This window comes from Coffea arabica, chromosome 10e (genome assembly GCF_036785885.1).
Source record: "Coffea arabica cultivar ET-39 chromosome 10e, Coffea Arabica ET-39 HiFi, whole genome shotgun sequence".
Classification (NCBI taxonomy): domain Eukaryota; kingdom Viridiplantae; phylum Streptophyta; class Magnoliopsida; order Gentianales; family Rubiaceae; genus Coffea; species Coffea arabica.
In genome coordinates, this window is record NC_092328.1 from 4029350 (window position 1) to 4056096 (window position 26747).

The 26747-nt window shown below is 45.0% G+C and overlaps 4 protein-coding genes and 1 long non-coding RNA gene across 5 annotated transcripts; 2 read left to right on the forward strand and 3 right to left on the reverse strand.

Annotated features, from left to right (window-relative positions):
- Nucleotides 1–5625: 5625 nt before the first annotated feature.
- LOC113712599 (uncharacterized) lies at nt 5626–6656 on the reverse strand. Its single transcript, XM_027236081.2, has 2 exons — nt 6369–6656; nt 5626–6252 (listed from the first exon to the last, which is right to left on the reverse strand). Exons 1-2 carry the CDS (start codon nt 6654–6656, stop codon nt 5626–5628), a joined length of 915 nt encoding a protein of 304 aa, XP_027091882.2.
- Nucleotides 6657–8597: 1941 nt separating this feature from the next.
- Nucleotides 8598–10263, reverse strand: LOC113712600 (probable carbohydrate esterase At4g34215). Its single transcript, XM_027236083.2, has 2 exons — nt 9550–10263; nt 8598–9063 (listed from the first exon to the last, which is right to left on the reverse strand). The coding sequence occupies exons 1-2, from the start codon at nt 10153–10155 to the stop codon at nt 8788–8790; spliced, it is 882 nt and encodes a 293-aa protein (XP_027091884.2). The 5' UTR covers nt 10156–10263; the 3' UTR covers nt 8598–8787.
- LOC113712911 (uncharacterized) lies at nt 10208–11666 on the forward strand. Its single transcript, XR_011822145.1, has 2 exons — nt 10208–10322; nt 11245–11666. It is a non-coding gene; the product is annotated as an uncharacterized lncRNA (long non-coding RNA).
- Nucleotides 11667–12532: 866 nt separating this feature from the next.
- On the forward strand, nt 12533–15223 carry LOC140003820 (putative receptor protein kinase ZmPK1). The gene has a single exon (XM_072068163.1). It carries the CDS (start codon nt 12697–12699, stop codon nt 15085–15087), a length of 2391 nt encoding a protein of 796 aa, XP_071924264.1. The 5' UTR covers nt 12533–12696; the 3' UTR covers nt 15088–15223.
- Nucleotides 15224–15648: 425 nt separating this feature from the next.
- On the reverse strand, nt 15649–17505 carry LOC113712941 (probable carbohydrate esterase At4g34215). Its single transcript, XM_027236584.2, has 3 exons — nt 16720–17505; nt 16403–16607; nt 15649–15909 (listed from the first exon to the last, which is right to left on the reverse strand). Exons 1-3 carry the CDS (start codon nt 17317–17319, stop codon nt 15890–15892), a joined length of 825 nt encoding a protein of 274 aa, XP_027092385.1. The 5' UTR covers nt 17320–17505; the 3' UTR covers nt 15649–15889.
- Between the last annotated feature and the right edge of the window lie 9242 nt (nt 17506–26747).

Here is a 26747-nt window from a genome sequence, read left to right on the forward strand (position 1 = left end):
AGGGGACGAGCCTTCCCAGCCCGCGAAGAAACTCGCGGTGGTTCCAGTCCATCCCCCTCCGCTTGCGCTGGCCTCGGGGGGGTCAGTCCATCTGGGCGTGGGCTCCGCCGAGGAGCACGCTCTGGAGTCCACCCCTCCGAACTTGTGGCACTTCCGCCACGTGGCCCCTTTGAAGCCGGGCCAAGCCCTCACGATGCACGACCCCCGCCACTTCTGCCCGTCCTGGGAGCTCTCCATCAACGATCGAGCCCAGTTTCCCGAGGTGGCTCGGGAGCTGATGGTGGGCTCGGTCCTCCCTCGCGACAGGAGGTGGATGGAGCTGGCCGACCCTTCCGAGCTCTTGGACGCGTATTTCACCGCCCAAACTCAAGTAAGTCTAGCCCTTGGGATAGTTTTGCCTCCGTGTCTCGGTTAAGTAGTGCGGCGTGCTGACCTGTTCTCTTCCCCTTTCAGGCCAACGCTGTTGGTGCCGCCCTGGCGACCCGCTTCTCTGAGATGTCTCCCGACCTGGAGAAGTTGCGGAAGAAGAACCTGGAGGCGGAGAAGAAACTGTCCCAGGCCCTTAAGGAGACAAGCTCCCTTAAGGCCAAATTGGGCAAGGCCGAGAAGGAGTTGGACACCGCTCAGGTCCAGCTCGCCTCCACCAGGTCAGAGCTCGACCAGGAGAGGGCCGGCGTGGCCAAGCTGAAGGAAGAGCACGCCATCGAGCTCTCCGGCACCGTCAGCCGGGAGCGAAAGAAGGCTGTTCGGGAGTTCCTCACTTCCGATCAGTTTGAGGAGGACATCGCTCACCTCAACCTGCCCATCCTCCAGGTCGGCTGCACTCGGGCCCTGGACCAGATGAAGAAACTCAACCCTCCCGGCCTCGACTTGGCGAGGTTCAAGAATTACAACCCCGCGGCCGAAGCGAGCCTGGACTGGCTTTTCGACGGGTATCGCAAGGGGCATTCCCTGAAGGAGCTGGCGGGCCGGACCGACACCGGGGCCATGCTGGAGGAGGTTCCCTTGGAGGAGGGCGAGTCTCCTGGTAGAGCTGCCGGGAAGGAGCCGGTGGTCTAGAGCGGCGACCACTCCAGAAACCCTTTCCGTCTTCTTATAAGGATGTGGCCATGCTCCAGTTGAAAATGCTCTTGGGGGTCCATCTGAGACGGGAAGGTTCGATTGGATAGCCCTCACCATACGCCTCTCAGCATGTTTGAGGTGCATTTCCAGCTCCTGCTCCAGGCGGGCTACCAGCAAGAAGGAGGGGTTCGAGATATTTTCTCTTCACAGCTCGGCACATTTTGTAGCAGATAGGCAACTCGAAAGTTTTGTAATAGATAGGCAGCTCGGAAGCGTTGTAATAGATAGGCTTTGAATGCATATGCGAAATTTCGAAAAATCACACTGCTTTTCTTGCCTGCAAGCAACGTCATGTGCCGACCTCTAGGGTCGAGCACCAAATAGACCCACTAAGGGGGTGTGCCAGTCTCTTGGGGCTGAGCACTTAGACGCTAAGGGCGTTCCTGCCGACCTCCTGGGTCGAACGCGGAATTTCAAGAATCCTCCCACGCTTCCAAGTTCCTCTCCATCGTGCCGATCTCCTGGGCCGAGCACTTCACACTTGGATGAGTACCTAACATTGAGTGCGTTCGTGCCAACCTCCTGGGTCGAACGCTTCACACTCACACTTCCATCGTGCCGACCTTCTGGGCCGAGCACTTCACACTTGGATGAGTACCTAAACATTGAGTGTGTTCGTGCCGACTTCCTGGGTCGAACGCTTCACACTCACACTTCCATCGTGCCGACCTCTTGGGCCGAACACTTCACACTTGGATGAGTACCTAAACATTGAGTGCGTTCGTGCCGACCTCCTGGGTCGAACGCTTCGCACTCACACTTGGCTGCTTAATACCCCTAGCCCCCCACTAGGACATTGAGCGAGGGAACGCTATGTGTGCTAGTGTAAGGTAAAATGAAACAAGTACAAGTGAAATTGAAATTGTGAAGTCGGGCTTTTATTGAATGAGAAAACAAAAATTCCTGAACACACTGGTCTAACCTATGTTACAAACAGTCGCAAATTGGAGAAGTGCCAAGTACGAGATACTTCAGATCCATCCACCTTGGCGAGCCTGCAGTAGCCAGCCCGGCTCACCTCAAGGACCTTGTACGGACCCTCCCAGTTTGGGTCGAGCTTGTTGGAACTGTAAGCTTTGCTGATTGAGTTTTTTCGCAAGACTAGATCTCCCGGCTGGAACTGAATGCTCCTTACTCGGGCGTTGTGGTAGCGGGCGAGCTGGCTTTTGTACTTAGCCATCCGAATTGCTGCCTCCTCCCGCTTGGTCTCTAACCTGTCCAGATTGCATCTCAACTCTTCTTCGTTGGCTGTCGCAACGAAGTTCTGGGTCCGAGGAGATGGGAGGCCGATCTCCGCGGGGACCACTGCCTCCGCCCCATACGTCAGGGAGAACGGTGTCTCGTGAGTAGCCGCCCTAGGCGTGGTGCGATAGGCCCAGATAACACTAGGGAGCTCCTCTAGCCAGTTAGACTGGGCTAGCTCCAGCCTAGTTTTTAGTCCTTGCAAGATAGTTCGGTTGGCATTCTCCACCTGACCGTTAGCCTGGGGATTGCCGACCGACGTGAAGTGTTGATTGATCCCGAGCTCGGCATACCAGTCCTTGAAGGGGTTTTCGGCGAACTGGCGCCCATTGTCAGATATCAGAACATGCGGAATTCCGAAGCGACAGACTATATTCTTCCAAAAGAACTTCTGAATCGTCTTTCCCGAAATAGAGACCAGGGGCTCTGCCTCCATCCAAGTAGTCGATGGCCACCACGAGGTGCTCGTACCTTCCAGGAGTTCGGGGAAATGGACCTAGGAGGTCTATTCCCCATTGGGCGAAAGGCCAGGGACTGTGAATGGGGATCATTTCCCGAGCTGGCTGGTGACGCAGTGAGGCGTGCACCTGGCAGGCTCGGCATCTTTGTACCAGCTCTGCGGCGTCTCGGAAGACGGAGGGCCAATAATAGCCCAGGAGAAGGCACTTTTTGGCCAACACCCGAGACCCCACATGTGCCGCACATATACCTTCATGGACTTCGCGCAGAACGTAGTCTCTTTCCTCGGGAGTCAAGCACTTTAGCCAGGGGGACAAGTACGACCTCCTGTAGAGAGTTCCCCCGGCGTAGGCGTATTTGGCAGCTCGGAGTTGGATTCATCGAGCCTCGGTTTTGTTCTCAGGGAGGGCACCCGAGCTGAGGAAGTCAACGAGGGGAGCCATCCAAGTGGCCGAGCTGTCTATCGCCAGGACCTGGACCTGGTCGATACTTTTCTGCTTCACCACCTCTACCAAGACCTCCTTGCTCAGGTGGGCGAACGAGGAGGACGCCAGCTTGGACAAGGCGTCCGCGCGCTTGTTTTGGGACCTTGGTACCTGCTCGATCTCAAAAGTCTCGAACAGGGCTACCGCCTCTCGTACCTTAGCCAGGTATTTCTTCATTATCTCGTCCTTGGCCTCATACTCCCCACGGATCTGGAGGACGACGAACTGAGAGTCGCTTCGAACCCGGATCGCGGTGATGCCCATCTGGTGGGCTATCCGCAACCCCGTCAACAGGGTCTCGTACTCCGCCTCGTTGTTGGACGCAGGGAAGTCGAACCTAAGCGCATAGGTCAGTTCTTCCCCCGTGGGCGAGATGAGCAGCAGGCCAGCTCCGCTGCCCTCCTTGCTCGAGGCGCCGTCCACGAACAACACCCACGGCTCCTCCGTCGGGGTGTCCGTGGGTGTGGGGACTAGCTCGGTCGGGGTCAAGCTAGCCCCCTCGGCAAGGAAGTCCGCCAAGGCCTGAGCCTTGATCGCGGTACGAGGCCGATAACTGAGGTCATGCTCGGCTAGCTCGACGGCCCACTTGGTCATCCTGCTCGAGACCTCGGGCTTGGTGAGTATCTGGCGCAAGGGCTGGTCGATCAGGACTACGATGCTGTGAGCTTGGAAGTAAGGCCGGAGCTTGCGAGCAGCATGCACCAAGGCAAGAACCAGCTTCTCGGCCGGGGTGTATCGCGTCTCCGGCCCCTTGTAAAGCTCGGCTGACGTAGTACACCGGTCTCTGAGCCCCCATGTCTTCTCGCACCAAGACCGCACTGACTGCCTCGTTGCAAGCGGACAGGTATAGGAATAGGGTCTCCCCCAACTCCGGGGCGGTCAGAGTTGGCAGCTCGGCTAAATAGGCTTTCAGGTCGGTGAAGGCTTTCTAGCACTCCTCTGTCCAATGGAAATTCTTAGGCGCTTTCAAGACTAGGAAGAAGGGCAGCCCCCGGACCGCGGAGCGCGAGAGGAACCTACTCAGGGCGGCCATTCTCCCTGTGAGCCGCTGGACTTCCTTCACGTTCCTTGGAGGGGCCATGTCCATGATGGCCTGGAACTTATCCGGGTTGGTCCGGATTTCGTCTCGGGACACCAGGAAACCGAGAAATCTTCCCGATCTGACCCCAAAGGTGCACTTCTTCGGATTTAGGCCCATCCGGCTCTCCAGTAGGATGTCCAAGATCTCCCACAGGTCGGGTATGAGCCGCTGATCAGTTCGACTTTTGACGATCATGTCGTCAACATAGACCTCCATGCTTCTGCCGATCTGGTTTTGGAATAACTTGTTGACCAGGCGCTGGTAAGTAGCTCCCGCGTTCTTCAACCCGAACGGCATGGTCCTGTAGCAGTAGGTTTCCTCCTCGGTGATGAAGGAGGTCTTGTCCCGGTTCTCCTCAGCCATTTCTATCTGGTGATATCCCTTAAAGACATCCAGGAAGCATAAAACGTCAAAACCCACAGTAGAGTCTACTAACCTGTCGATTCTAGGCAGGGGAAAGCAGTCCTTCGGGCAGGCTTTGTTAAGGTCCGTGAAGTCTACGCACATCCTCCAGGTCTGGTTCTCCTTTTTGACTAGGACGGGATTGGCCAGCCAGGTCGGGTAGTAGACCTCCAGGATGATCTTGGATTCCAGCAACTTGCCTACCTCCGCCTTGATCACCTCATTTCTCTCGGGGGCGAAACTCCTTTTCTTCTGCTTCACCGGCTTGAAGTGAGGATCCACGTCGAGGTGGTGAACTGCCAGGCCTGTTGGAATCCCGGGCATGTCCTCCACCGTCAATGCGAAGACCTGGGAGTACTCTCTCAACAAGGCCTTCAAGCCTTCCTTCTCCTCGGCTGGCAGCAATGCCCCGATGCGGATGACCTGGTCGGGCCTCTCCTCCCTCAAGGGGAATTCCTCGACCTCGTCCTGTGTGCTCAGCTGCTGTGTCTCGTCTCCTGGGATGTAGGGCTCCAAATTGGTCGTCTGGGCGACCATCTTCTCCGGCCCGCGGAGCGTGGCTAAGTAGCAAGTTCTGGCAACCTCTGGATCACCGTGCACCTCGGCTATCCCTCATGGAGTGGGGAACTTCACGCTGAGATGGAGGGTGGACGGAATAGTTCGGAGGGCGTTCAGAACTGGCCGGCCCAGGAACACGTTGTATGAGAATTGCTGCTTGACCACCACGAAATTGACAGGGATAGTCCGGCATTTGGGGGCCTGCCCTACCGTGATCATCAGGGTAATCATTCCCTCCGGGTTGATGGGTGGTCCTGTGAAGCCCACTAGAGGTGTTCAAACCGGGGTCAGCTGGTCGTCCCTCAGCCCGAGCTCTTTGAACACCCGGTAGAACATAATGTCAACCGCGCTACCTTGGTCGACATACACATTTTTCACCCAATAGTTGTTGGTGACAATGTCTATCACTATAACCTCGTGATTCCCGGACGCTAGGGGAACCGCATCTCTCGGTCCGAAGGTGGTCTCCTCGTCCATGCGCAGGCGTTTCAACGAGTCGTCTCCCTCGGGGGGTGGTCGCCTGTTCTTCCGAGCTGTGTGACTATCTCCCCCCGTGGGGCCTCCGGCGATGGTGTTTATGACCCCCGCTAGGTTCTGGTCTTCCAGGTCGGGGGAGGGGTTCCGAGGAGCGTCGCGCCGCTCGGGGCGGTCTCGACGCCGTCCCTCGTACCTATCTCCGTAGTGGTTGCGCCCGAGCTCCTGACCTGGTCGGCGTACGAACCGCCCTAAAAAGCCGCGCTGGATCAGGTCTTCTATCTCCTTACGCAGGGCCCAGCATCCCTCCGTGTCGTGTCCGACGTCACGGTGGAAGGCGCAGTACCGATCTTGGTTCCTTTTATTCCGGAGTGTCCCCATCTTGGGCGGCCGATCTCCCAGCCCTTCCGCCTCTATAACAGCCAAGATCTGGGCTCTGGACCGTGTTAGAGGGGTGTAGATTTTCTCTGGGAGTGGCGGCGGAGCAGGGGCCTTCTCCTTCGAGAGCCGGTCGAAAACGTTTTTCTTGGACGGGACGTCCTTACCCTCTGGGGGTTAGTCCGACCTTTCCGATCTCCGAGCTCCTGATCGGATTCCTTCTTCAGGCGACCTGCCTCCTCCGCATTAGCGGTCTCGTGCGCCCTGCGTAAGAGCTCCTCCAGGTTCGCGGGAGGCTTCTTGGCCAGGTCGTAGAAGATCTCCTCTACCCTGAGCCCATTTGTGAAGGCGGCCATCACCATTTTTTCATCCTTGTCCCTGACCTGCAAGCTCTCCGCATTAAAGCGGGTCATGAAGTTCCTCAGCGTCTCGTCGGGCCTTTGTCTGATGGACATCAGGTGGGTAACTTCCTCGCGTAAACCTTCGAGGAGACGAACTGGGCTGCAAACTGCTGAGCCAGCTCGGGAAAGCTCCGTATAGACCCCGGCGCCAGTCCCTGGAACCAGAGCCGTGCTTTCTCTTTCAGAAACATAGGGAAAGTTTTGCAGCGGACTTCGTCCGCGGCGGTCTGGAGGCGCATATGCGTCAGGAAGACCGAAAGGTGGTCTTCTGGGTCTGTAGAGGCATCGTACATCTCAATGCTCGGAATCTTAAACCTCCGGGGTAGCGGGTAGTCCTCTATCTCCCGGGTAAAAAGCGAGGTTGCGTAATTGTCCTCGTACTGCCGGGGTCTCAAGATCTGCTCGAGCTCATCCCGAGCAGGTTCCAAATGAAGGAGGTCACAGGGTCGGCTCTTGACAGACCGAGCAGGGGAACGCTCGAACCCATTCCGCATGGGCTTCCGGAGGGAGGGGTCTCTGGGACGGCTCCTCGCTGACCTGTCGCGGGAATACCTCTCGCTGTCTCCGACCACCGAGGCTCGCGGGCGAGGTGGAGTCCGGGGCCGCTTCCTCCTAGGGGGCCGGTCTCGTGACTCATCCTCCGAAGGATCAGGGGGCGTCTCCTTCTCCTTCCCCTTGGCCTTAGAGGTCTGCGCACCCCCAACTCCCTCTCCCTCCTTCGCCTGCCGGATTATATCTTCCAGCATGGGGAGATTTTCCGTCACAAACTGGAAGATCTGCTGCCTGCGCTCCCCTGAAAGGGCTGAGCCCCCGGCGCCCCGGGATGCCTCAGCCTCCTTGCGCGGGGACCCCTCACCGTCTCCAGGGCCGGCGCTCTCTACCGTGCGCTTGGACCGCGTCCTGGCCATCAACACAATCTCGCTTACCTTACGTTTCCCACAGACGGCGCCAACTAAAGAAGCGCTGAGCTTCCCCGGACCGAGCTGGACTGACGAGCTCGGGGTGCTGATGGAAGAGCTGGTCCTAAGCCTGCAAAACAAACAAGGATGAGCTGGGAGAGGGGGCCCGGGGGTCGTCCCCGAGGGCACTTCGACGGTCAAGTTAGTTTTCCGGTGAGTAGGATTCACGGGAAGTAATAACAACCGAGAGTAATTTGCCTATCGTGAGCGTACCTTGTACAGTTGATGCGTGCTACTATTTATACCTGCGAGGGAGTCCGACCTCCGTACGTTTCGGGACTTGCCCAGAACAGCCAGCATCCCGCACTCAGGGGGATTGTCTCCGATCTCCTCGGGATGGACTCCTGCCCCCCTTGCGAGCCCTGGCAGGGCGGCCCAAGAGGGCTGCCCGGACTCCAAGGGCCGAGGCCCAGCTCGGCTAGTCCTGGGCTGCCACGTGTCTAGGCCCAGGATGGGGCCTCTGCACAAAACTATTTTTTTAATGCTTCTCGCAGACATATTGTTAGAGCAGGCATGCACAGTAAACAATTATTTTTTGGTATGAAAAAAAATATCTATAAAAGCAGCTTTTACTAATCTCCAATATATATGATACATCCAACAAATTCTGCTTGCATTTGATTTTGGAAAAGCCTAAAAAGAAAAATCTAGTTTTGGCTTTTAATTTGTTATACAAATAAACAAGATACTGAAATGAAGTCTAAAACGGGAAAATCTACTTCTACAAAGTTGAAATACCAATGAAACCCGTCTGAAAATTTGCGAAAGGTTTTCGTTTCCTGGTTACTTAGTACATCTTATACCTCTCAGGATTTAGACTTGTGCAAGGAAGCAGGATACATTCTGTTCTCCGGTAGAATGTGGGCTTGACCGGCCTTCTTGCTTACGCTTACGACGAATTTCATGCTTAGAAAAGATCATTCTGTTCCTTTCTTGGTCATGGCCTTCATGGAATTCCTTACCTAACTAAAATTGGAAGAGCCGATGAGGCTTTTCATTTCAACTTTCGAACGCCCAACAGAATTTAAAGTAACAATTCAAATAAGATATCTGTCGGTGTTATAAAGATAGATTAATTTTTGGGTTCTTACAAGTTTAAAAAAAGAAGAAGAAAATAAATACCATGTTGGATTCATTGAATTAAATACATGCATTTTGCAATAGATTCATGAAGTGTGATCAATGAGGCTGGATATATTATGCATTTTACCCATGATTCAAAGACTTTACCTAAATGGCCTAAGAAAAGTGTCCAAAACAAAATTTTGACATGTTTTGCAGGCACTACTCTGAACGTGAACGGGCAGCAGAGGCACAGACTGAAGAAAGGTATCGGCCAACATCTCCCCAAGCCGGACCTGCGCTGAAGTGCTGAGGTGCAAGGAATCCGGCTCCATGGGTAGCCCATAGGCATCCACCGTTTTCACATTTGGGAGGTCAACCTCGAACTGAGCTTTCCTCACAACATCCACGTATGGTCCTTGTCCTGATGCCAATGCCACCTACATCCCACAAACCACCGAACAAACTCAACCCCAATGCATTAATGGCCACTGAATCCAACGACGCAAAAGAAGACAAATTCTATTATGATGGAGTAGATAAAATGCACATGCAGAACAACCAAATTAATTTTGGATATGTTTCGCCGACCGGCTGGCCAGCCACGAGGTGTCTGTCTTATTAATGTAGCAACACCGTTTTTAAACTATACACTATACGTTAATAATGGACCTTACTTTACTTCATTCATGTGATATGTACAAATGTGTTTTCTCCTTGAAATTTAGCTTGTGAATAATGTAGAGTGGTCAATTAATAAACATCAAAGTCTTTGGTGCATGGGACCTTTGTTTTCATCTCGAAGATGCTGGTGATTTTTTGTTTTTTTGGGGGGGGGGGTTGTAATAAACAATGAATTATGATATTATCAGCAATGGCTGGCACTGATCACGACAGTTCCCCATTCCTAAGTTAATTCTTCTTACCTGGATCACAGGAAGCGCAGGCAACTGTAGATCAGAACGCAGATGGGTGAACAATCTCTCCAACCTGATCTTGTATAATTTGGCATCTTCATGCTCAATTGTGTCGCTTTCTCCTTGATACCACAGAAGTGCTCTGATAATCCCGCCACCTTGCAAGGCGCCCTCCGCCCTCCTAATCAGCCGGTTGTACAGCTCTCTGCCACGGCCCCACTCACTGATCTTTGTACCTCCAATGGCACAAGGGACCAAACCAATGACCCCAATACTCGAGTCCTTACTCATAACAGAATTTGCAAACGCCATCCCCGGCCCAACCCCACAAGTGTTGTTCACATCTATATCCTTGTGCAAGGGGTCCTGAGCTTGCACCCAAGTCTGGACGGCACTCAGCCGGCGAATGCTTGGTGTTTTTGATTGGGACTGAAATGGGATGACACCATCCCAGGTGCGATTGATTACGCCGCCTCTGCCGGACATGTTGCTTTGCCCGGCCAGCAGGAATATGCTCTGGACTTGTGAAGGAGGAGGAGAGTATACATTGTTGGAATTCACAGGGCTCACCAACCTGGCGTAGGCTAGAAGCATTAGCCAAAGAAAGGCAAACATCCCTTTATTGATAGATGATGCAGCACCCAATCCAGACAAACCTTATGCTGCCCGTATGGAATTCAGAGCTAGTTGGACCACTTTGGAAGCAAGAATATAATAAGCAGGCCTGATGATATTAAATAGTCACGGACTGTAACTTCTTCGCTCGCAAACTTTGATTACAGGTTAGTAATCGTTGAGTTGCTAAGAATTGCCGCGTACACATCCGACGATTTCCACACCAACATATATATGTTGATTTACTGAATGGTAAGAAAGGATGGATCGCTTTTTACAAAGAAGATTTCGCTCTTAAAAGAAACCTATAGTTCTAACATACACCTTGTCCCAATCTCTGCGTTGATAAATCGAATCAAAACTATTCAAACCTTCTTTTTCTTTAAAAAAAAAATTTTTTGATTTTTGCTAATGCCTTAATTTTCTAATGGTTCCAATATTGTTAGTCAAATCAAATGTGAAGAGGAACAATGATCTCCAAACGCGGTAGTCACTGACTAGGTCGTTGTGGGGGCAGAAATTAATAATGCATTAATTGCATGAGATCTAAAGAGATGCCTAAATGTGATAGTAATATGTTATTTTGGTAGAAGCAATACACATACGGATTTGACTTTAATTTGATGCATATATTATGCATAGTGATTGGTTATGTTTTTAAGGATGAAGGTAAACCTCCCTTACATAATCTCTAAGATCTCAACTGCTCGAGAGTCAATAGCTTTTTGCTTTAAGAATTGCTTGCTACTCAAGTCAATATACATAATAGCAGAGAAAAAGAATTTCGTGTCACCTATATTGTTGTGTTCAGGATCAAGGAGGCATCTTTATGCATAGTTTTGAAAAGCTACTATTTGAAAGTTCATTACATGAAAATATATGCATGTACTTTTATTTCTTAGCCTCCCACTAGAGGCGTATAGAGACTTTGAATGAACTGAGTTCTCTTTATTACATGTTATTCAAGCCGTGTGGAAACTGAGAAACTAAACCTTTGAGTCAGTCAGGATTTGATATTCTTGATCGAATTCTAACTTTTTGACTGGGGCATCCTTTGAGTCCTTCCAAGTTCTATGCTGACTTTCTTAGGATGAAGAACAAGCGATGATTAAGGCATAAAAGCACTCGGACCGGGTCGGACCATTACTACTTGTGGGCACGGAAATCAGGGGCAATCAGAGTCCAGCAAGTAGACCCTTCTGAGGATGGTGCAGTGAAGTGAAGGGCCTTAATTGTACTAAATTGCATGCCTGGAAACTGGTAGTACTAAATTCAATTGTGGGTGGCCTCAATGGTACTCTAGGAGGCCCATTCATTCTGCAGGTAGGCCTCAAGAAACATAACGCTGTGCCATCATATCAGCAAAAACTTGTGGTCCAATTCAGGGGAAAGACAGCTACTTCACAAATAAAAAAGAAATGAGAAATATGACTCAGAAACTACTTCATAACGCTGTTAGAATATGCTGGAATATATATAAAAGAAGACTTGTAAGTATTGTTTTGGATGGTTTTCTTTTAGCCTTACCTTAAAGATGTGTGTGTGTGTGTGTATAAAATATGAATTCCTTACGAATTATGACACAGGTAAGAATTCCTCGGAGCGGATAATTTTCAACAATTGCTGTGAATTGCAAAGAAGATTTATTAGCATGTATCGGTTGTGACTAGAAATGGGGTAAAATCCGAAAATCAGAATTGAGAAGTGGAGCTTCTTCTTTTTTTTTTTTTTTTTTATATATATATAAGATCGTTTTTATGTGAGTACGAAATTATACTTCTTCTAGAGTGCATCATCATTAGATATGGAATATCGCGGGCATCCTGTAAGACTTTCAGTCGAGGAAGATGCTGGAAACTAAAACGAGAAATTCCTGAATTGTTGTCCAGTGGTCCAAATTTTAAAGCTTTGGACAATTTCTGGAAGGAGAAATTAACAGTCCAGACTGACTTTTCTCATCATTTATCTAATTGATCAATTCCGAAAGTCAAAGCTGTGTCCGTTGGTCCGAATTGCTTTTTAAGACCAGACCGACCACGTTAATTTTGCGCTAACTAGCAGTTTGGCAGTTTTGTATTGGGAGTGGCAGCTGCTAATTGTGACCTTTTCTCTTACATATCTATAAAATCACTAAATACTAAAATATATATATATATATATATATATTTGTACCTTTTAAAAAAAAAAAGAAAGAAAGAAGAACCCCATGGTAATTTTAAGTTTAACCTTTAACTTTTTTCTTCTGATCTGACAGAGGTAGTGAAAGATGAGTTATCACCTGGCAAAAATTATTCAACCACCCCTTTTGGTCAAACACTTAATAGTCATAACTCTCACTACATACTCCCCCGGAAGGGAAAAAAAAAATCATTTTATTTCCACAACGCCATGAGGCTGCTGAAGAATCCTGTAGTCAACGGCAGTTTCAATTATTTTTTAATTATGAACTTATACGAAGTCAGAGAATGACTGCATATAGATTTATTCAAACCTAATTCAGGTGGATCATTAATTGGAGCAGTCGCAGTTGTTGCTCATGCCATGGCTACCCTGCTTCGATTTCTCCTTTCTTCATTACTCCTGTCGTTGCCACTGCCATCTTTCTCGAGAACCTATACAAGTTTAACAAAGGGCTCATCGCTTTCGACTCGGGATTTTCTTGTTTCGACCCCAGATGCCATTTTCGCCGCTGGATTTTTCAGCGTCGGTGAAAATTCTTACTGCTTTTCTGTATGGTTCGCTGAGCGATATGGTGATAATCACACAATAGTTTGGATGGCCAATCGAGATCAGCCGGTTAACGGACAGCACACCAAGCTGATTCTACAAAATTCAGGCAATCTTGAGTTGACTGATGCGGGACAGCTTCTTGTTTGGTCAAGTGCTACTGAATCAAGCTCTTCTGTTCAATTGGAACTTCATGATAATGGTAACCTTATTCTGAGCACTTCTGATGGCCAAAATCTTTGGCAAAGTTTTGATTCCGCTACAGATACTCTCCTTCCCGAGCAACTGTTTACCAGAAACTCAATTCTTGTTTCCTCCAGAAGCAAAACTAATTATTCCTCTGGTTTTTACAAGTTATATTTCGGTAGCGATAATGTCCTGCATCTCCGGTACGAGGGCCCTGAAATAACTAATGTTTTCTGGCCTGATCCAACGCTTGTTATCTGGACCGCAGGCAGGTCCACCTACAACAGTAGTAAAGTTGCCATGTTAAACTCATCAGGCTACTTCTTGTCATCTGATACACTTCAGTTTAATACTTCTGATTGTGGTGTTAGACTTCAGAGAAGATTGGTAATGGATGTTGATGGCAACCTTCGGGTCTATAGTCTAGATAAGGCCACTCAGAGCTGGCAGGTTACATGGCAACAAAGCTCTGAACCATGCAGTATTCCTGGCATTTGTGGCGCCAACAGCATATGTAGCTCTGCTCCTGACAGTGAGAGGAAATGCACTTGTCTACCTGGATATAAGATGAACAATTTGACGGATTGGTCTAATGGGTGTGAGCCGGATTTCAAGCTCTCGTGCAATGACACTGTTTCATCAGGTTTTGTCCAATTGCTCAATGTCCAATATAATGGCTACGATCTTGGCTCGTTCACTAATTACACCTTCGAGAGTTGTAAAAACTTATGCTTGAGTTATTGTGAATGCAAAGGATTTCAATATACGTTTGACTTAGTAAATGGCTACTATAGTTGTAAGCCCAAGACTATTTTATTCAATGGATATCGTTCGGGTGATTTTCCAGATCCCATGTACATAAGAGTACCCACAATAAATCTGAATACGATTAAGCCTAGCCGAGATCTAAATTTGCAATGCACTGCCCAGATTACGCCATTGGACAGGACTTATGAAAGAAAAAACCAAGATTGGGTGAAGTCCTTTCTGTGGTGTACTCTGGCTATTGGAGCTTTCGAGATAATCTGTTTATTCACTTACTTCTTCAAAACCCAAAGACGGTCTAGTGCAAAGATACAGGGCTACCTTCAGGTTGCAACGGGATTTAGGAAATTCAGTTATGCCGAGCTGAAGAAGGCAACAAGGAACTTCAGCGAAGAAATAGGACAAGGAGGGGGTGGTGTTGTATACAAAGGCATGTTGTCGGATAATCGAGTTGCTGCGATCAAGTATCTGAAGGAAGCAATCCAAGGAGAAGCTGAATTTCTTGCGGAGATAAGCACCATTGGGAGGCTCAACCATATGAATTTGATAGAAATATGGGGCTATTGTGCCGAGGGGAAGCACAGGCTTTTGGTGTATGAATACATGGAACACGGGACTCTAGCAAACAGTTTGTGTTCTGATAAACTTGATTGGAAGAAGAGATATGAAATTGCTCTAGGTACAGCCAGGGGACTTGCTTACCTGCACGAAGAGTGCCTTGAGTGGGTTTTGCATTGTGATGTGAAGCCCGAAAACATACTTTTGAACTCTGGTTATCAGCCAAAGGTAGCAGACTTTGGGCTCTCTAAACTGCTGAACAGAAGTGGTATTGACAATCTACAATTTTCCAAGATTAGGGGAACTAGAGGTTACATGGCACCCGAATGGGCTTTCAACCTTCCAATCACTTCTAAGGTTGATGTCTATAGCTACGGAATTGTTGTGTTGGAACTAATAACTGGAAGGAGACCTACAGGTGGAAATTCTAATGATGACAGCAGCGCGGTTGAGCCGAGAAGGCTTGTGAGTTGGGTGAAGGGGAAAATGCAGGAAGCTGATGGAAGAGGATCACCTACATCTGTTATGGGAATTGTTGACCCTGCCCTGGATGGTGAATTCGATATGGAGCGGATGGAAATTTTGGTTAAAGTTGCTCTGAAGTGTGCAGAGGAGGACATAGATGCCAGGCCAACAATGAGGGAGGTGGTGGACATTCTGCTTCATCAAGAGAGTGAAGGAGCAGTAATGTTCTAGTAAGCCTATAGCTCCTTATGATGTTCCAGAAATCTGAAATTCAATTTGCTCAAGAAATCTTGTGAATGTTGTATGTCCTAATCAACAGTTATACGTCTCTGGTTTTATTGAAATCCACCCTTTTTCTTTTTTCCTTTTTTTTGGGATCATTTGATTACATAGGTGTTTAATTGCTTTGCCCCCACAGCATTCAGTGATGGGAACAAATATTCGCAGCTTGGAAATGGGGAATTTTTGTCTTCTAATCCCATGGACTATTTAATACCTGGCATTGATATTTTATGTAAAATGTTATTCAGGAAACATGTCCCACAACCTGAAACCAAAAGATGAATTGAACGGTAATGAACATTTATTGGAGGAAAAGCTGTCTAATTGAAATTTGAAAGTGCGACTGGTTCAGTATTTACTCAAAGAAAGCAAATATACAGTTGTTATAATTCATAATCGTTCAATGGCAACTGCATTATACTTAGAATCGCAAATTTGCTTTATTAGTGATTTCGTCAAAGATTTGTTCTCCTCTCCTTAACATTGGAAAGGAAAAGAGGAAAAAAGTCATAGAAAAAGATACGAATTTGCTTTTATTATCAAACGGTCCGACTCATTTAAGCAAGCAATTTTTAACAAAATCAGCTAAACGTTCAGAAAACCGTAGAGAACGGCAAAGAAAACAAAAGAAAATCGGAGACCAGCTTCTCTGCCTTGCTGATCTTCAAGTGGAGCTCTAGCTTGGTGAAATGATGCGAGTCTTTTCAACTGGACGTCAAAATGCAGCTGGTCTGGTCATCATCTTTGTCATTCAAGCTTTTGTACTGTTTCCTGTAAAATAGAGATTCCAATTTAATAACGTTTAAAGCCTTGTTATATGGAATCAATCAGATGGAGGTTTAGCAGCTCTTACAACTAAATGCAAAAGAAACTGGGGCCTATTCATTTCTCTGTGTAACGTATGGTATTCCATATTCTAAGGAAACTCTGCTGATGTTTGATTACGACAAATCAACTGCTCCTAACAGAACCAAAGAGCTAGAACATATTGAATTTGGAATTACATAATAAGACAAAAGAGAAAAAAAAAAAAGTGTCTTTTAATTTTGTAGCATTTGTGTAGTATTGCTACTGAGGTCTGGTTCCAAAAACTTTTTAACAAATTTTGTCCATTTTTTGGACTCCATCAGTTGCTATATGTATAATTCAATTAGTCAATTCATGTTCTATCTAACTTAACAGTTAATCCATTTCCAATGTAGATGCCTGAAGGGCTAAGAGCAAAATTGGTAACAAAACTAATGTAGTCCTCTGTGAGCATTACTGGGAAGGGGATAAGGCGGAGTCTGGAAAAACGCATCAGCCAACATCTCCCCTAGCTGGACCTGAGCCTGAGCAGTGAGGTGTAAATTATCCGGCTGCAGCTCTAAACCCTTTGCATCTACACATCGCACGTTTGGAAGCTCAGCTCCCAACTGAGCCTGTCTCACAATCTCAACGTATGGTCCTTCACCGGATGCCAATGCAACCTGTGAAAATCAGACGAACAAATTCAGTGCTGAATCAAGAAAACAGAATTTGATCGAAACATTGAACTCTCTGAAGCATCGAATACAAGTTTAAAAGGCTGGAAAGAATGACCTGAAACACGGGGAGGATAGGGGATTGCAAACCAGAGCGAACATCCGTTAAAAACCTCTGCAAATTGCTCTTGTAACGTCTGGCGTCTTCGAAACTGACGGTATCACTCTCGCCTTGATACCACAACAGAGCCCTGATTATTCCACCACTTTGAACGGCCGCTCTAGCCCTCCTGATAAGCTGGTTATACAGGTCGGTGCCGCGAGCCCATTGGCTTATATTCGTCCCTCCAACGGCACAAGGAACCAGGCCAATATACCCCGAGCTGGGGTCCCCTTGTAAGACTGAATTAGCAAATGCCATACCTGGTCCAATCCCACAGGTTTTGTTCACATCGATGTCTCTGTGCAAGGGCTCTGTTGCCTCCTCCCATGACAGGTTTGCACTAAGTCGTCGGATGAACGGATTGGATTTACATTCAGGAGGAATAATCCCATCCCAGATGCCATCAATCACTCCTCCTCTGCCAGCCATGTTGCTTTGTCCGGCTAAGATGAATACGTTCTTTGGTGAATCTGTAGCATAACCATCAGTCGCCTGGGCATTGCCACTCATAAAGCTTACATAGGCCGAAAGAAGAAAGAGAAATTCAATCATCATTGCTGCAGGGCAATGCTGTATCAAATTAGTTAGGGGAAACTGCCTCCTTATACAAAGCTGTTGGTGTTAGAATAATCAATAACTTAATGCTGATCCAAATTAAAAATTGGAAACACATTTATTCAGGTCTTTCCTAAGCTGGCTGATGTAGCTTTTTGATATTCAGGATGATGCAGCAAAGCCCCACATTTATGACTATGTTGGCTCATCAAACGGGAAAATTAAGCTATTGTCATTTGGAAGGAGCGCGTTACCACAATTATACGCGTGCAATATATATATATATTTTTTTTGCCTCTTTTCCACATACCAATAGAGAATGATGTGTTCCTTGTGGTACGATTATATTATATCCAAAAACCAAAAGCCTATTTTGGATACAACCAGGTGCAAAAGAATGCCAATATCAGATCAAAAGTCAAACACTAATCTTAGCCCATTCCCCGGCTGTACAAAATACCTCTGGTTGTCAGGCCTCATGGCCCATGTTTCATAGTCTTCAAACTTCAAGTCCAAAATTCTGTTTAAGCAGTTGATCCAGAAAGGATACGAGCCCAGTTCTATTTAACTTTCACACAGTACATTTATAGCTGGAGAGAGAGAGAGAGAGAGAGAGAGGATATGACCAATTCGCTATGGGCTTTTTTTGTTTTTCCTTTTTCCCCCTGTTTTTGTTAGTAGGGTGCATCTGAATTGAGCCGAGCTGGAGCATTTATGGTCTCAGAATGGTATATGAAGCTCAGAGCTCAATTAAGCCAACTCATAATATTTTTTATGGCAATGAGATAAAAAGGACATCATATTCATGACCCCAAAAAAAAAAAAAAGTCTATGCACGAGTCCTCCAACTAGTTTTGCCTGGTTCTTGAACTTCTGAAAGAAACAAAAGCGGTTAATTGGTTCATGGAAAATTTGAGAAGGTGTAGGGTCCCAATGTTTCAAGAGAACCAAAATAGACAAGGAAGATGGAGTGAGGGAATCATTAAAACCGAAAAAGGCACCAAAAAATGACAAAAAAAAAAAAAAAAGGGGAAGCCGCCAGGTTTGACAGCAGTCGCAAGCGATCGAATATTGTGGCCCGAAAGTGGGAAAACATTTTGTCACAAGCCGCACGACTCCACAGTCCAAAAGAATTCCAAAAAGTGAAAGTCCAACCGAATATCAGGGCCGTAGTAGATTTCAGGGCCCGATTTGCGATTCTGATTGAACAGAGTTTGATTAAGCCGCTAATTCTAATTGGACAGGAAAAAACCACGTCGACCTGCATCATGGCTGATTGATGGCTTCATTAATTGGAAATTAATTAGAAAGTCAACGTCTTCTTCTTCTTCTCCTTCTTCTTCAGCTGCGGCTAATATTGCTTGTGCCACCATTTCCTTCTTACTGTTTGGCAAGTTGCAAGATCCAGGTGGAAAGGAGCAGCCCTCCCAAGTCTCAACGATATAAATTGACCTCTTCTTTTTTTTTTTACTGTACAGCATATTACCTTGGTTCTTTTCTTTTTTGTTTGAATTTACGACTGTCAAAGACAACAGATTTTCTTGTCTTTCGCCCTGGCAAGATTTAGTTGAATACAAGAGACAACTCGTATCCAGGATATCTTTAATTAAAACAACTTCAACCCGCATATGATATGCCCCTTTTAAAATTCTCTGGGGCGCATCAGCCTGAAGGGGAAATCATCTGGATTAGACCTTTTTTCTGGGTTGAAACTTGAAGCTCTGCGCATTATTGTCACATCTGGATTGGAAGTTTCACAATCTCACGCTAACCACACTAATTATGCCGAAAGAAAGGAATTTTTTGCATGCACAAGCACAAGCACAGCACGACGTTAAATTTTTTTTTTTTTTTTTTTGGTCTTCGTAACTTAGGTTAGGTATCACTGTCGGGCCTCGAAAGCAAAAGCACGATAATAATGATTTTTGGAGAGAGCCAATTTTGACCCAGTCAAGCACGTCTACCTTCAAGAATTAATTCCGACACGTTTACTTACTTGCCCTTGGATGGATGGATGGATGGATCATTCATGGTAGATATCCACAGGGTCAACCCAGGCATCATCCCAACATAAGTTACTGTTAGCATTTGGTTTCAATCAAATCCATTGACCCTTACTGGACATGACCTGTCCAAATCCAATCAAAAAGATACAAAACAAAACTTATTAATAATTCTAGAAGGGTTCGCTAGCCATTCTAATTGAGTATCCCTCAAGGATTAATGAAGCTGCGTAGCGTGGGCATGAAACGATAAAAATTATACAGCTAGACTGCAAGTTAACTTTTTTGTTTGTTTTAGACTTTTAGACAAATCATTATTGGCTTAATTTACAATTTATTTGTCAAAAGAGAGCTGGGAATGAGAAAAAGCGGAGACAGAGACCATCAAGTCGGATGAGTAAGCTCTCCGGCAGCGGCGGGTTCTTCTTCATGTACGAGAGGAGAGACCCTCTTCCTTGGCCCTTTTGTTTTGGTCTGTTAATTTAATGACTAGTCAAATACAAAAGGGTCCCTCTGGTCTTTTTCAATTAGCAGTACGGGTTATTCGGAAAAGTAATTGTAACACGAGAACCACGACTTTCACGGTACTTGCTTATCCCTCCCTATCTCTTCCGTCTTTTGGTTACCTGCCTGCCATTCATAATTGACACTACTCTGCTATTTATTGAAATACAACTCATCCAAAATGGGTGGTTAGTGGTTGCATTATTAGTTTGTAAAATCTTAGCTGAGATGTCAGGACAAAACACAGTAGTGTATGTTAAGGTCCCACCTCGTACTTTTTTTTTTTTTTTTTTTTTTTAATATCATTCCTCCTTAATTATATATACCTTCTAAATGGCGAAGCAATTTGCGCTTGGTGTAAAAATAAGAACAAATACTTTGGATTCCATTTTTCTGGACTATTTATAGAACAAACACTGTACCGATTTGATATATATATGAGATAAAAAGTTAATTAAAAAATATAATCACAAAAAACGTAATAATTTTTCTTTGAAAATCTGCACTGCTTCTCAGAAATATGGTTTTCAGAAATATCATTCAAATATGCAACAGGGAAAATATTTTGAGTCAAAGTTCTTTATTTTGAGCGCGCGCTGTTTACAAAATCTTTCTCCGAAGTCAAAAGATTTTCTTAGTTTTTTGGTTTTTGGGGTGAATCACGAGAATTGGTTGCAATTTGTGTACGAGAAACTGCCTGGAAAGAACTGCTGAAGTCCTAAAACAGCTGTTACTGTTTTTTTTATAAAAAAAAAAAAAAAAAAAAATCTTAGTCAAAGCTGTTGTGGAAACAAACAACTGGTGGCGTGATGTTTTCGGTTAGTTGGTGTGAGAATGAACTTTCTTCTTTCCCGTCTATTTAATATTTTCGTCGCAGGTTTGACCGCTTAAACTGAATAAAAATAAATTGGAAAATGAAAACGGTTTTGGTTTTGTCCACCGTTTTAGTTGCTTTGAATTGAAGAAACAAAATCCAACCTGTTTAGTAGCTACAATGGAAACTTCAGTCTAGAAGGAGAAGACAGGAAGCAAATGATCGAAGGTCTTCTCCCTCCGACGTACCAAAAATAAATAAATAAATAAAGAAGGTCTTCTCAATCAATAATATTGGTTTAATTTATATTACTGTTAACATTTTGGAAACTACCTCCGCTTATTAATTACTCTTCTTAATAAATTTGGTTAAATGAAAGACTGAAGTCCACTTCTTAAAAGCAAAGTTCTGCTGGGTAAGTTATGGTCCCAATACCCCCTTCCTCAGCCCTTTGAACTTTCTCAATCATTTTCCTTCTTTCTTCTAATCCTGATCACTATCAACTACGAGTATTTTCCACGTACTAAATCATGATCAAAAAGATCAAAGGAGGCAACTTGTAAGTTTTTATTTTCCAGAAAAAGAAATAAAAAGAAAAAGATGATTGGGTTTCCTTCACAAATTTTTTTTTTTTTTTTTATAAAAAAAAGGGGTAAATTGAACGCTAGGTTTATTCGTGGGACGAGCTTTTATAACAATTTGATAAGGTGCATCCGATGAAGAGTCAAAGAAATAAACTACTACTAGTAGCATGTAGCAGTCATAGGATGGTGCCACCCCACCTTCCATGATATGCTGTGATAGAATTACGAATTCCCGCGTCATAGAAATACTCGTCATAATTCACAACTTAATACGGACGTAATTCTTATGAAGATGACAAATTTATTTTTTTAATCCAAATACAATCTTGGTAAGAGAAAAATAAATTGGATAATTCCTATTTTTCTGCCACTAATCATATCAAATTTTAAACTATATCATCAACAGCAACAACAGCAAAAAGCAAATTGCATATTACTACAGTAGCTCTTCCAAAACAGCTACTAGTAATTTTTTTTCACACAAAAAAAAAAATCAGCGTTTTTCGTGATCAACCGAGCAGAGCCAATTTAGGTTCATGCAGAGGCCCTGTATTGGGCCTAGACACGTGGCAGCCCAGGTATAGCCGAGTTGGGTTCCGGCCCCAGGCTCCTGGCTACCGCCCTGGGCCGCACCCCCGCTAGGGCTCCAGGGGGATCAGGAGACCGTCCCGCAGAGGTCGGAGGAGATCCCGCTCGGCGCGGGATTGAGATTATATCAGGAAGGTCCCGGAACGTACGGAGGTCGGACTCTGGCCCAGGTATAAATAGTGCTACACACCCATTGCCCAAGGTACGCTCGCTATAGGCCAATTACCCCCGGCTGTTACCACTCCCCGTGAACCCTACTCACCGGAGAACTAACTTGGCCGTCGGAGTGCCCTCGGGGACCACCTCGGGGCCCCTTTGTTAGCCCCTCTTCTCTGTTTTGCAGGTCTTGGATCAGCTCTCCCATCGACACCCCGAGCTGATCAGTCAGCTCTCCTCGGGGAAGCTCTGCGCTTCTTCAGTGCAGAGGCCCTGTATTGGGCCTAGACACGTGGCAGCCCAGGTATAGCCGAGTTGGGTTCCGGCCCCAGGCTCCTGGCTACCGCCCTGGGCCGCACCCCCGCTAGGGCTCCAGGGGGATCAGGAGACCGTCCCGCAGAGGTCGGAGGAGATCCCGCTCGGCGCGGGATTGAGATTATATCAGGAAGGTCCCGGAACGTACGGAGGTCGGACTCTGGCCCAGGTATAAATAGTGCTACACACCCATTGCCCAAGGTACGCTCGCTATAGGCCAATTACCCCCGGCTGTTACCACTCCCCGTGAACCCTACTCACCGGAGAACTAACTTGGCCGTCGGAGTGCCCTCGGGGACCACCTCGGGGCCCCTTTGTTAGCCCCTCTTCTCTGTTTTGCAGGTCTTGGATCAGCTCTCCCATCGACACCCCGAGCTGATCAGTCAGCTCTCCTCGGGGAAGCTCTGCGCTTCTTCAGTTCACAACGACTACTAATAGATTGAGAGAGTCTAGTAAAATAAAGAACGGAAGTACAGAACAGACATAAAGCAAAGATTTTTTTTTTTTTTTTTTTTTTTGTATGGAGACTCGTGAAAGAAGTGGATTATAGCTGGCAAAAACTAATGACCTGGTGGGACTTGGGGGACCGCGGAGTTGTGCGAAAATTTCAAAAGTTGCAGTTAGGCCCGTTAAAGTTTTGCACACATCACTCAGAAACGGACAATGGACGCTGCAGATCCCACTTAACAAACTTCCGACGTGGCAAGATAGATATCTCATGATTAAGCTGTAACATGTCGGGCGTTTAGTCATCAGCCCTTAATACACGTGTTTCGTCTCGGGTCCCACCATCACAACTGTCCGTTGCAGCGGAAATTCGGCGCCATATAGTGTTGGAGTGGTACCTTCCAACCCATGCTGTTAACTGTTGTACTGTACCCAATAATTCAAGAGAGAGACAGGCAGAATTATCTCGTGTGTGTGTGTGAAATCCTGATGAATAATTGCTCCAGTTGGTTACTACTGATTCTCAGGCATGCACGTTTTTTTTTTTTTTTAAAACTTTTCCTCTCTCTCTATTTTTGTTTTGTTTTGTTTTGTTAGTATTTATCGCTTTATTTCTTTTTCCCGCTTTTCTCTTTCACCAGTGCAATGCACGGCTGGAGGGCTTTAAGGCTTATTATGAGGAGGGTGCTCCTGTGAAGAACAGGAACTACGGCAGTTGAATCAATGTAGTTTGCAAAAACATTTCAATATCATCGACAGTTGCAAATCTTGAATGTAGTTTTGCATTGGATTTGAATGTAGAACCAACGGAGTGGAATCTGGCTTTAAAACATCACAGTGACTGATGTCTTCACGTAAAGATGTCTATTAAATCCATTTTTCCAACTGTGATCCTGTGAATGTGAGCAGGAACTACATGTATCAACTTTCCAAGGAACAAAAAAAAAAAAAAAATGAAGATAGCACTGGCTGGGCCTTTGATTCTTGAAATTTGTCACCTGTGGCTAATTAAAGAGGTTTATCCGTTACAAATGATGGTACTTGGTGGTGCTGCATCTTAACAGAGTGATCTTGTGGTCCTCATCCGTACGATGCGGCCAGCTGCATTGATCAAAAAGCTTTAATAAAAACAGAATTGATAGTTGCATGCTGGGATTTCTCTTTTTACTGGTATGAGGTTCAGTTCAATGGATGTGCTTCGAAACAATCCAGGCTAACATTTTCGGCCTTTTGACACCGTACAAGATCTTTTGCATGATACTACTACTATATTGCTTGCTCCTATATATATATTAGCTTTCGAAGTTTGACAAAACCTTTTATCAGCCACAGCCCCTGATCTTCTTCTTAGTCTACAAGTTGAATCCAGAAGAGAATATGTTGGTTTTTGTTACTTTCCTTGAAAAAAAAAAAAAAAAGAAGCAGAAGAGAATATGTCGGGCTTTTCCCCACCACGTGGATCATTCATCCAAATGGTGTATTAACTATTCGCCGGAAGAATGATTCCCACAAATTACAATGCCATCTTTATTCGGAATATGTTGATTAATTAATGCTGGTACCACACCACAAATGTTCCTCACTTGTACTTATATACTTGTCTAAAGGCAAGAATGGCAAAGCTAAAAAGCTACTGCAATAAAGCCTGACATCCCCTCCATTATATATCCCATTCAAGTTAAGCGAATCAAGACGGTTTCCCATTTTCCCTATTTCTTTCTTCCCCGGCCCGGTCACTCCAATATGTCTATTTAATTAAAAAAAAATTAAAGCAGTGTATTAGCGTCAAAAGTTTTAGTTACACCTAGCCTCCTGGTCGGAAGATATTTTCGGCTGCTTCTCCTTTTTTTTTTTTTTGCAAATTGAGTATCTGACTCCCACGGTCACCAAACCGGTGTAATTTAACTGCGTCACGCATTTTCTTTATATTTATAGAAGATTGACTTTTTCTATATACCGATAGTATATAGTGATTTTTTTTTATATTAATAATTTTAGACGTATACTAAATACGCATAACTTGAATTTTGAATTTATGTTATATAACATGATCTAATTTTTTTTTTTTTTTGTAAAAGAAAATTTATCTTTTTATATATATTTAAAACACTTTTTCTAGTGGACCTTTCCCAGTTTTCTTGCTACTAGATAGCTTTTATTAGAACCTTTACTTTCTTTCTCCACATAAATCGTGTAAGTACCAGAAAGAAAGAAAAATACGTGCCACGAGTTACTACGAAATTTAATCCATCCATATGGATTTGGATTCATTTTTATACATTCCATCCCTGTTGACATGTAGCAATAGAGTAAGACATTAGTGATCTGCAGCTAGCGAATTATTATACGAACCACTCAGAAAAAAAAAAAAAAAAAAAAAAAAGGAGAGGCTAACTCTTAAACTCTGGTTTAGGTCTGAAGTAAAAATTGGAGCATAGCTCGAAGGTGCAAAATTATGGGAAAAACAAAAAAAGGGACGTGGGAGGGGGGGAGGGATGAGGTGAATTTTGGAGTCACGTGATGGGTTCGGTAATTGGCATGGGCTATCGGGTGTGAACGTGCGGGTACGGCCCAAGGACGGAATTAGGTGAGGGACGGACGATGGTGGCACGTGACACCGGCATGCGTGGCAAAAGACAGAAAAATTTTTCAGTGGTACGTTTCTCCAGACAGCTGTCACCCCAGCGTAACCAGCAAGTAACGGACTGCATCATTTGTCTTTTCTGTTAGCATTTTTATTTTTACGAATCGGATCGGATCGGATTCTTTTGCGGTAACTGCGATTTCCTCAATCCTCAGGAAGATTAATTAGAAACGGTTTCTTGTCTCCGGAATATTCCAGAAACTCTGAGCTAACTAAAAAACATGTGGTGTTCGAAAAGCGAAAAGAGCACGGAAAATTACGAAACCAACCCCTCCTTTTTTCACCCATCAAGAAACCAAACTCGATAATTATTTTTGGATGTGTTTGGATTGTCCTTTTTTAAAGAAAAATTGTTATGTAATTTTTTATTTTACATATATCAAATCGTTATAATAATTTTTTTTTATAAAAGATTCCAAAAAAAAAATCCAAACAAGGTCTTAAAATTTTGCCATAGCCCAAAAAAAAAAAAAAACCTAGGAATATATGAGTATCGTGAATAGGCTTTCAGAAGTTAAAAATATCGACATGGATATATGTCACCATAATATTAGTTCAAAATGATTCACCGGAAAATCGAAGGACGAGAAAATAGAGCTAGGAATAATTTTGGATGTGTCAACATTAATTATCCATATATATATATATATATTATTTTGATCGATTTTGTCTGAGAAAAAGAAAACTCGACCATAAAAAAACTTGTGGTGCTGAGTGACGCCTTGAAGGATTGACTAGTGAGCGCTAGGAATTAATTTGACGTCCCAACCGCATTCACAATTTAATTTTGATCTACTTTGTGCAAAAGCCTTGTCCAATCAAGATTGACGTGCATATTGAAGGTCAATTATCGACGAAAGACGCAAACAATTAAGTTCCTCCATTAAAGAATATCAGTCGAATTAAGATACGCGACAATTTTTTAAATGAGATTCCGATCTGCTAAACTTTTCCTTGGGAAACTGGTCTACTTTGTAGTAGCTTCACGTAAGGCGCGAGAGCGTATAATACATGATGTAATAAATAATTTATCTGACAAAATAACCATTTAGAGTGTCCGAGAAAAAAAAAAGATAAATAAGATAAATAACTCTTATAGTCAATGGATCCTTAACAATATATTCCTATTCATAACAAGTGTCTTTTACCATAATAGCTAAAACAACACGGTATTGTTTACTAAAGCAGGGAAATTATACATCGACTTGATAGTGTGTCTGAATATTAGATTATTTTGAGATAAATTTTTTTAAAAAAAGAATAACGTAACACTTTTTATATGTGATGTATGTGAGATAAAAAAATCGATTAAAAAATATACTGATATAATACATGTAAGTAAAATTTTACAAATAAGCTACAATCCAAATACG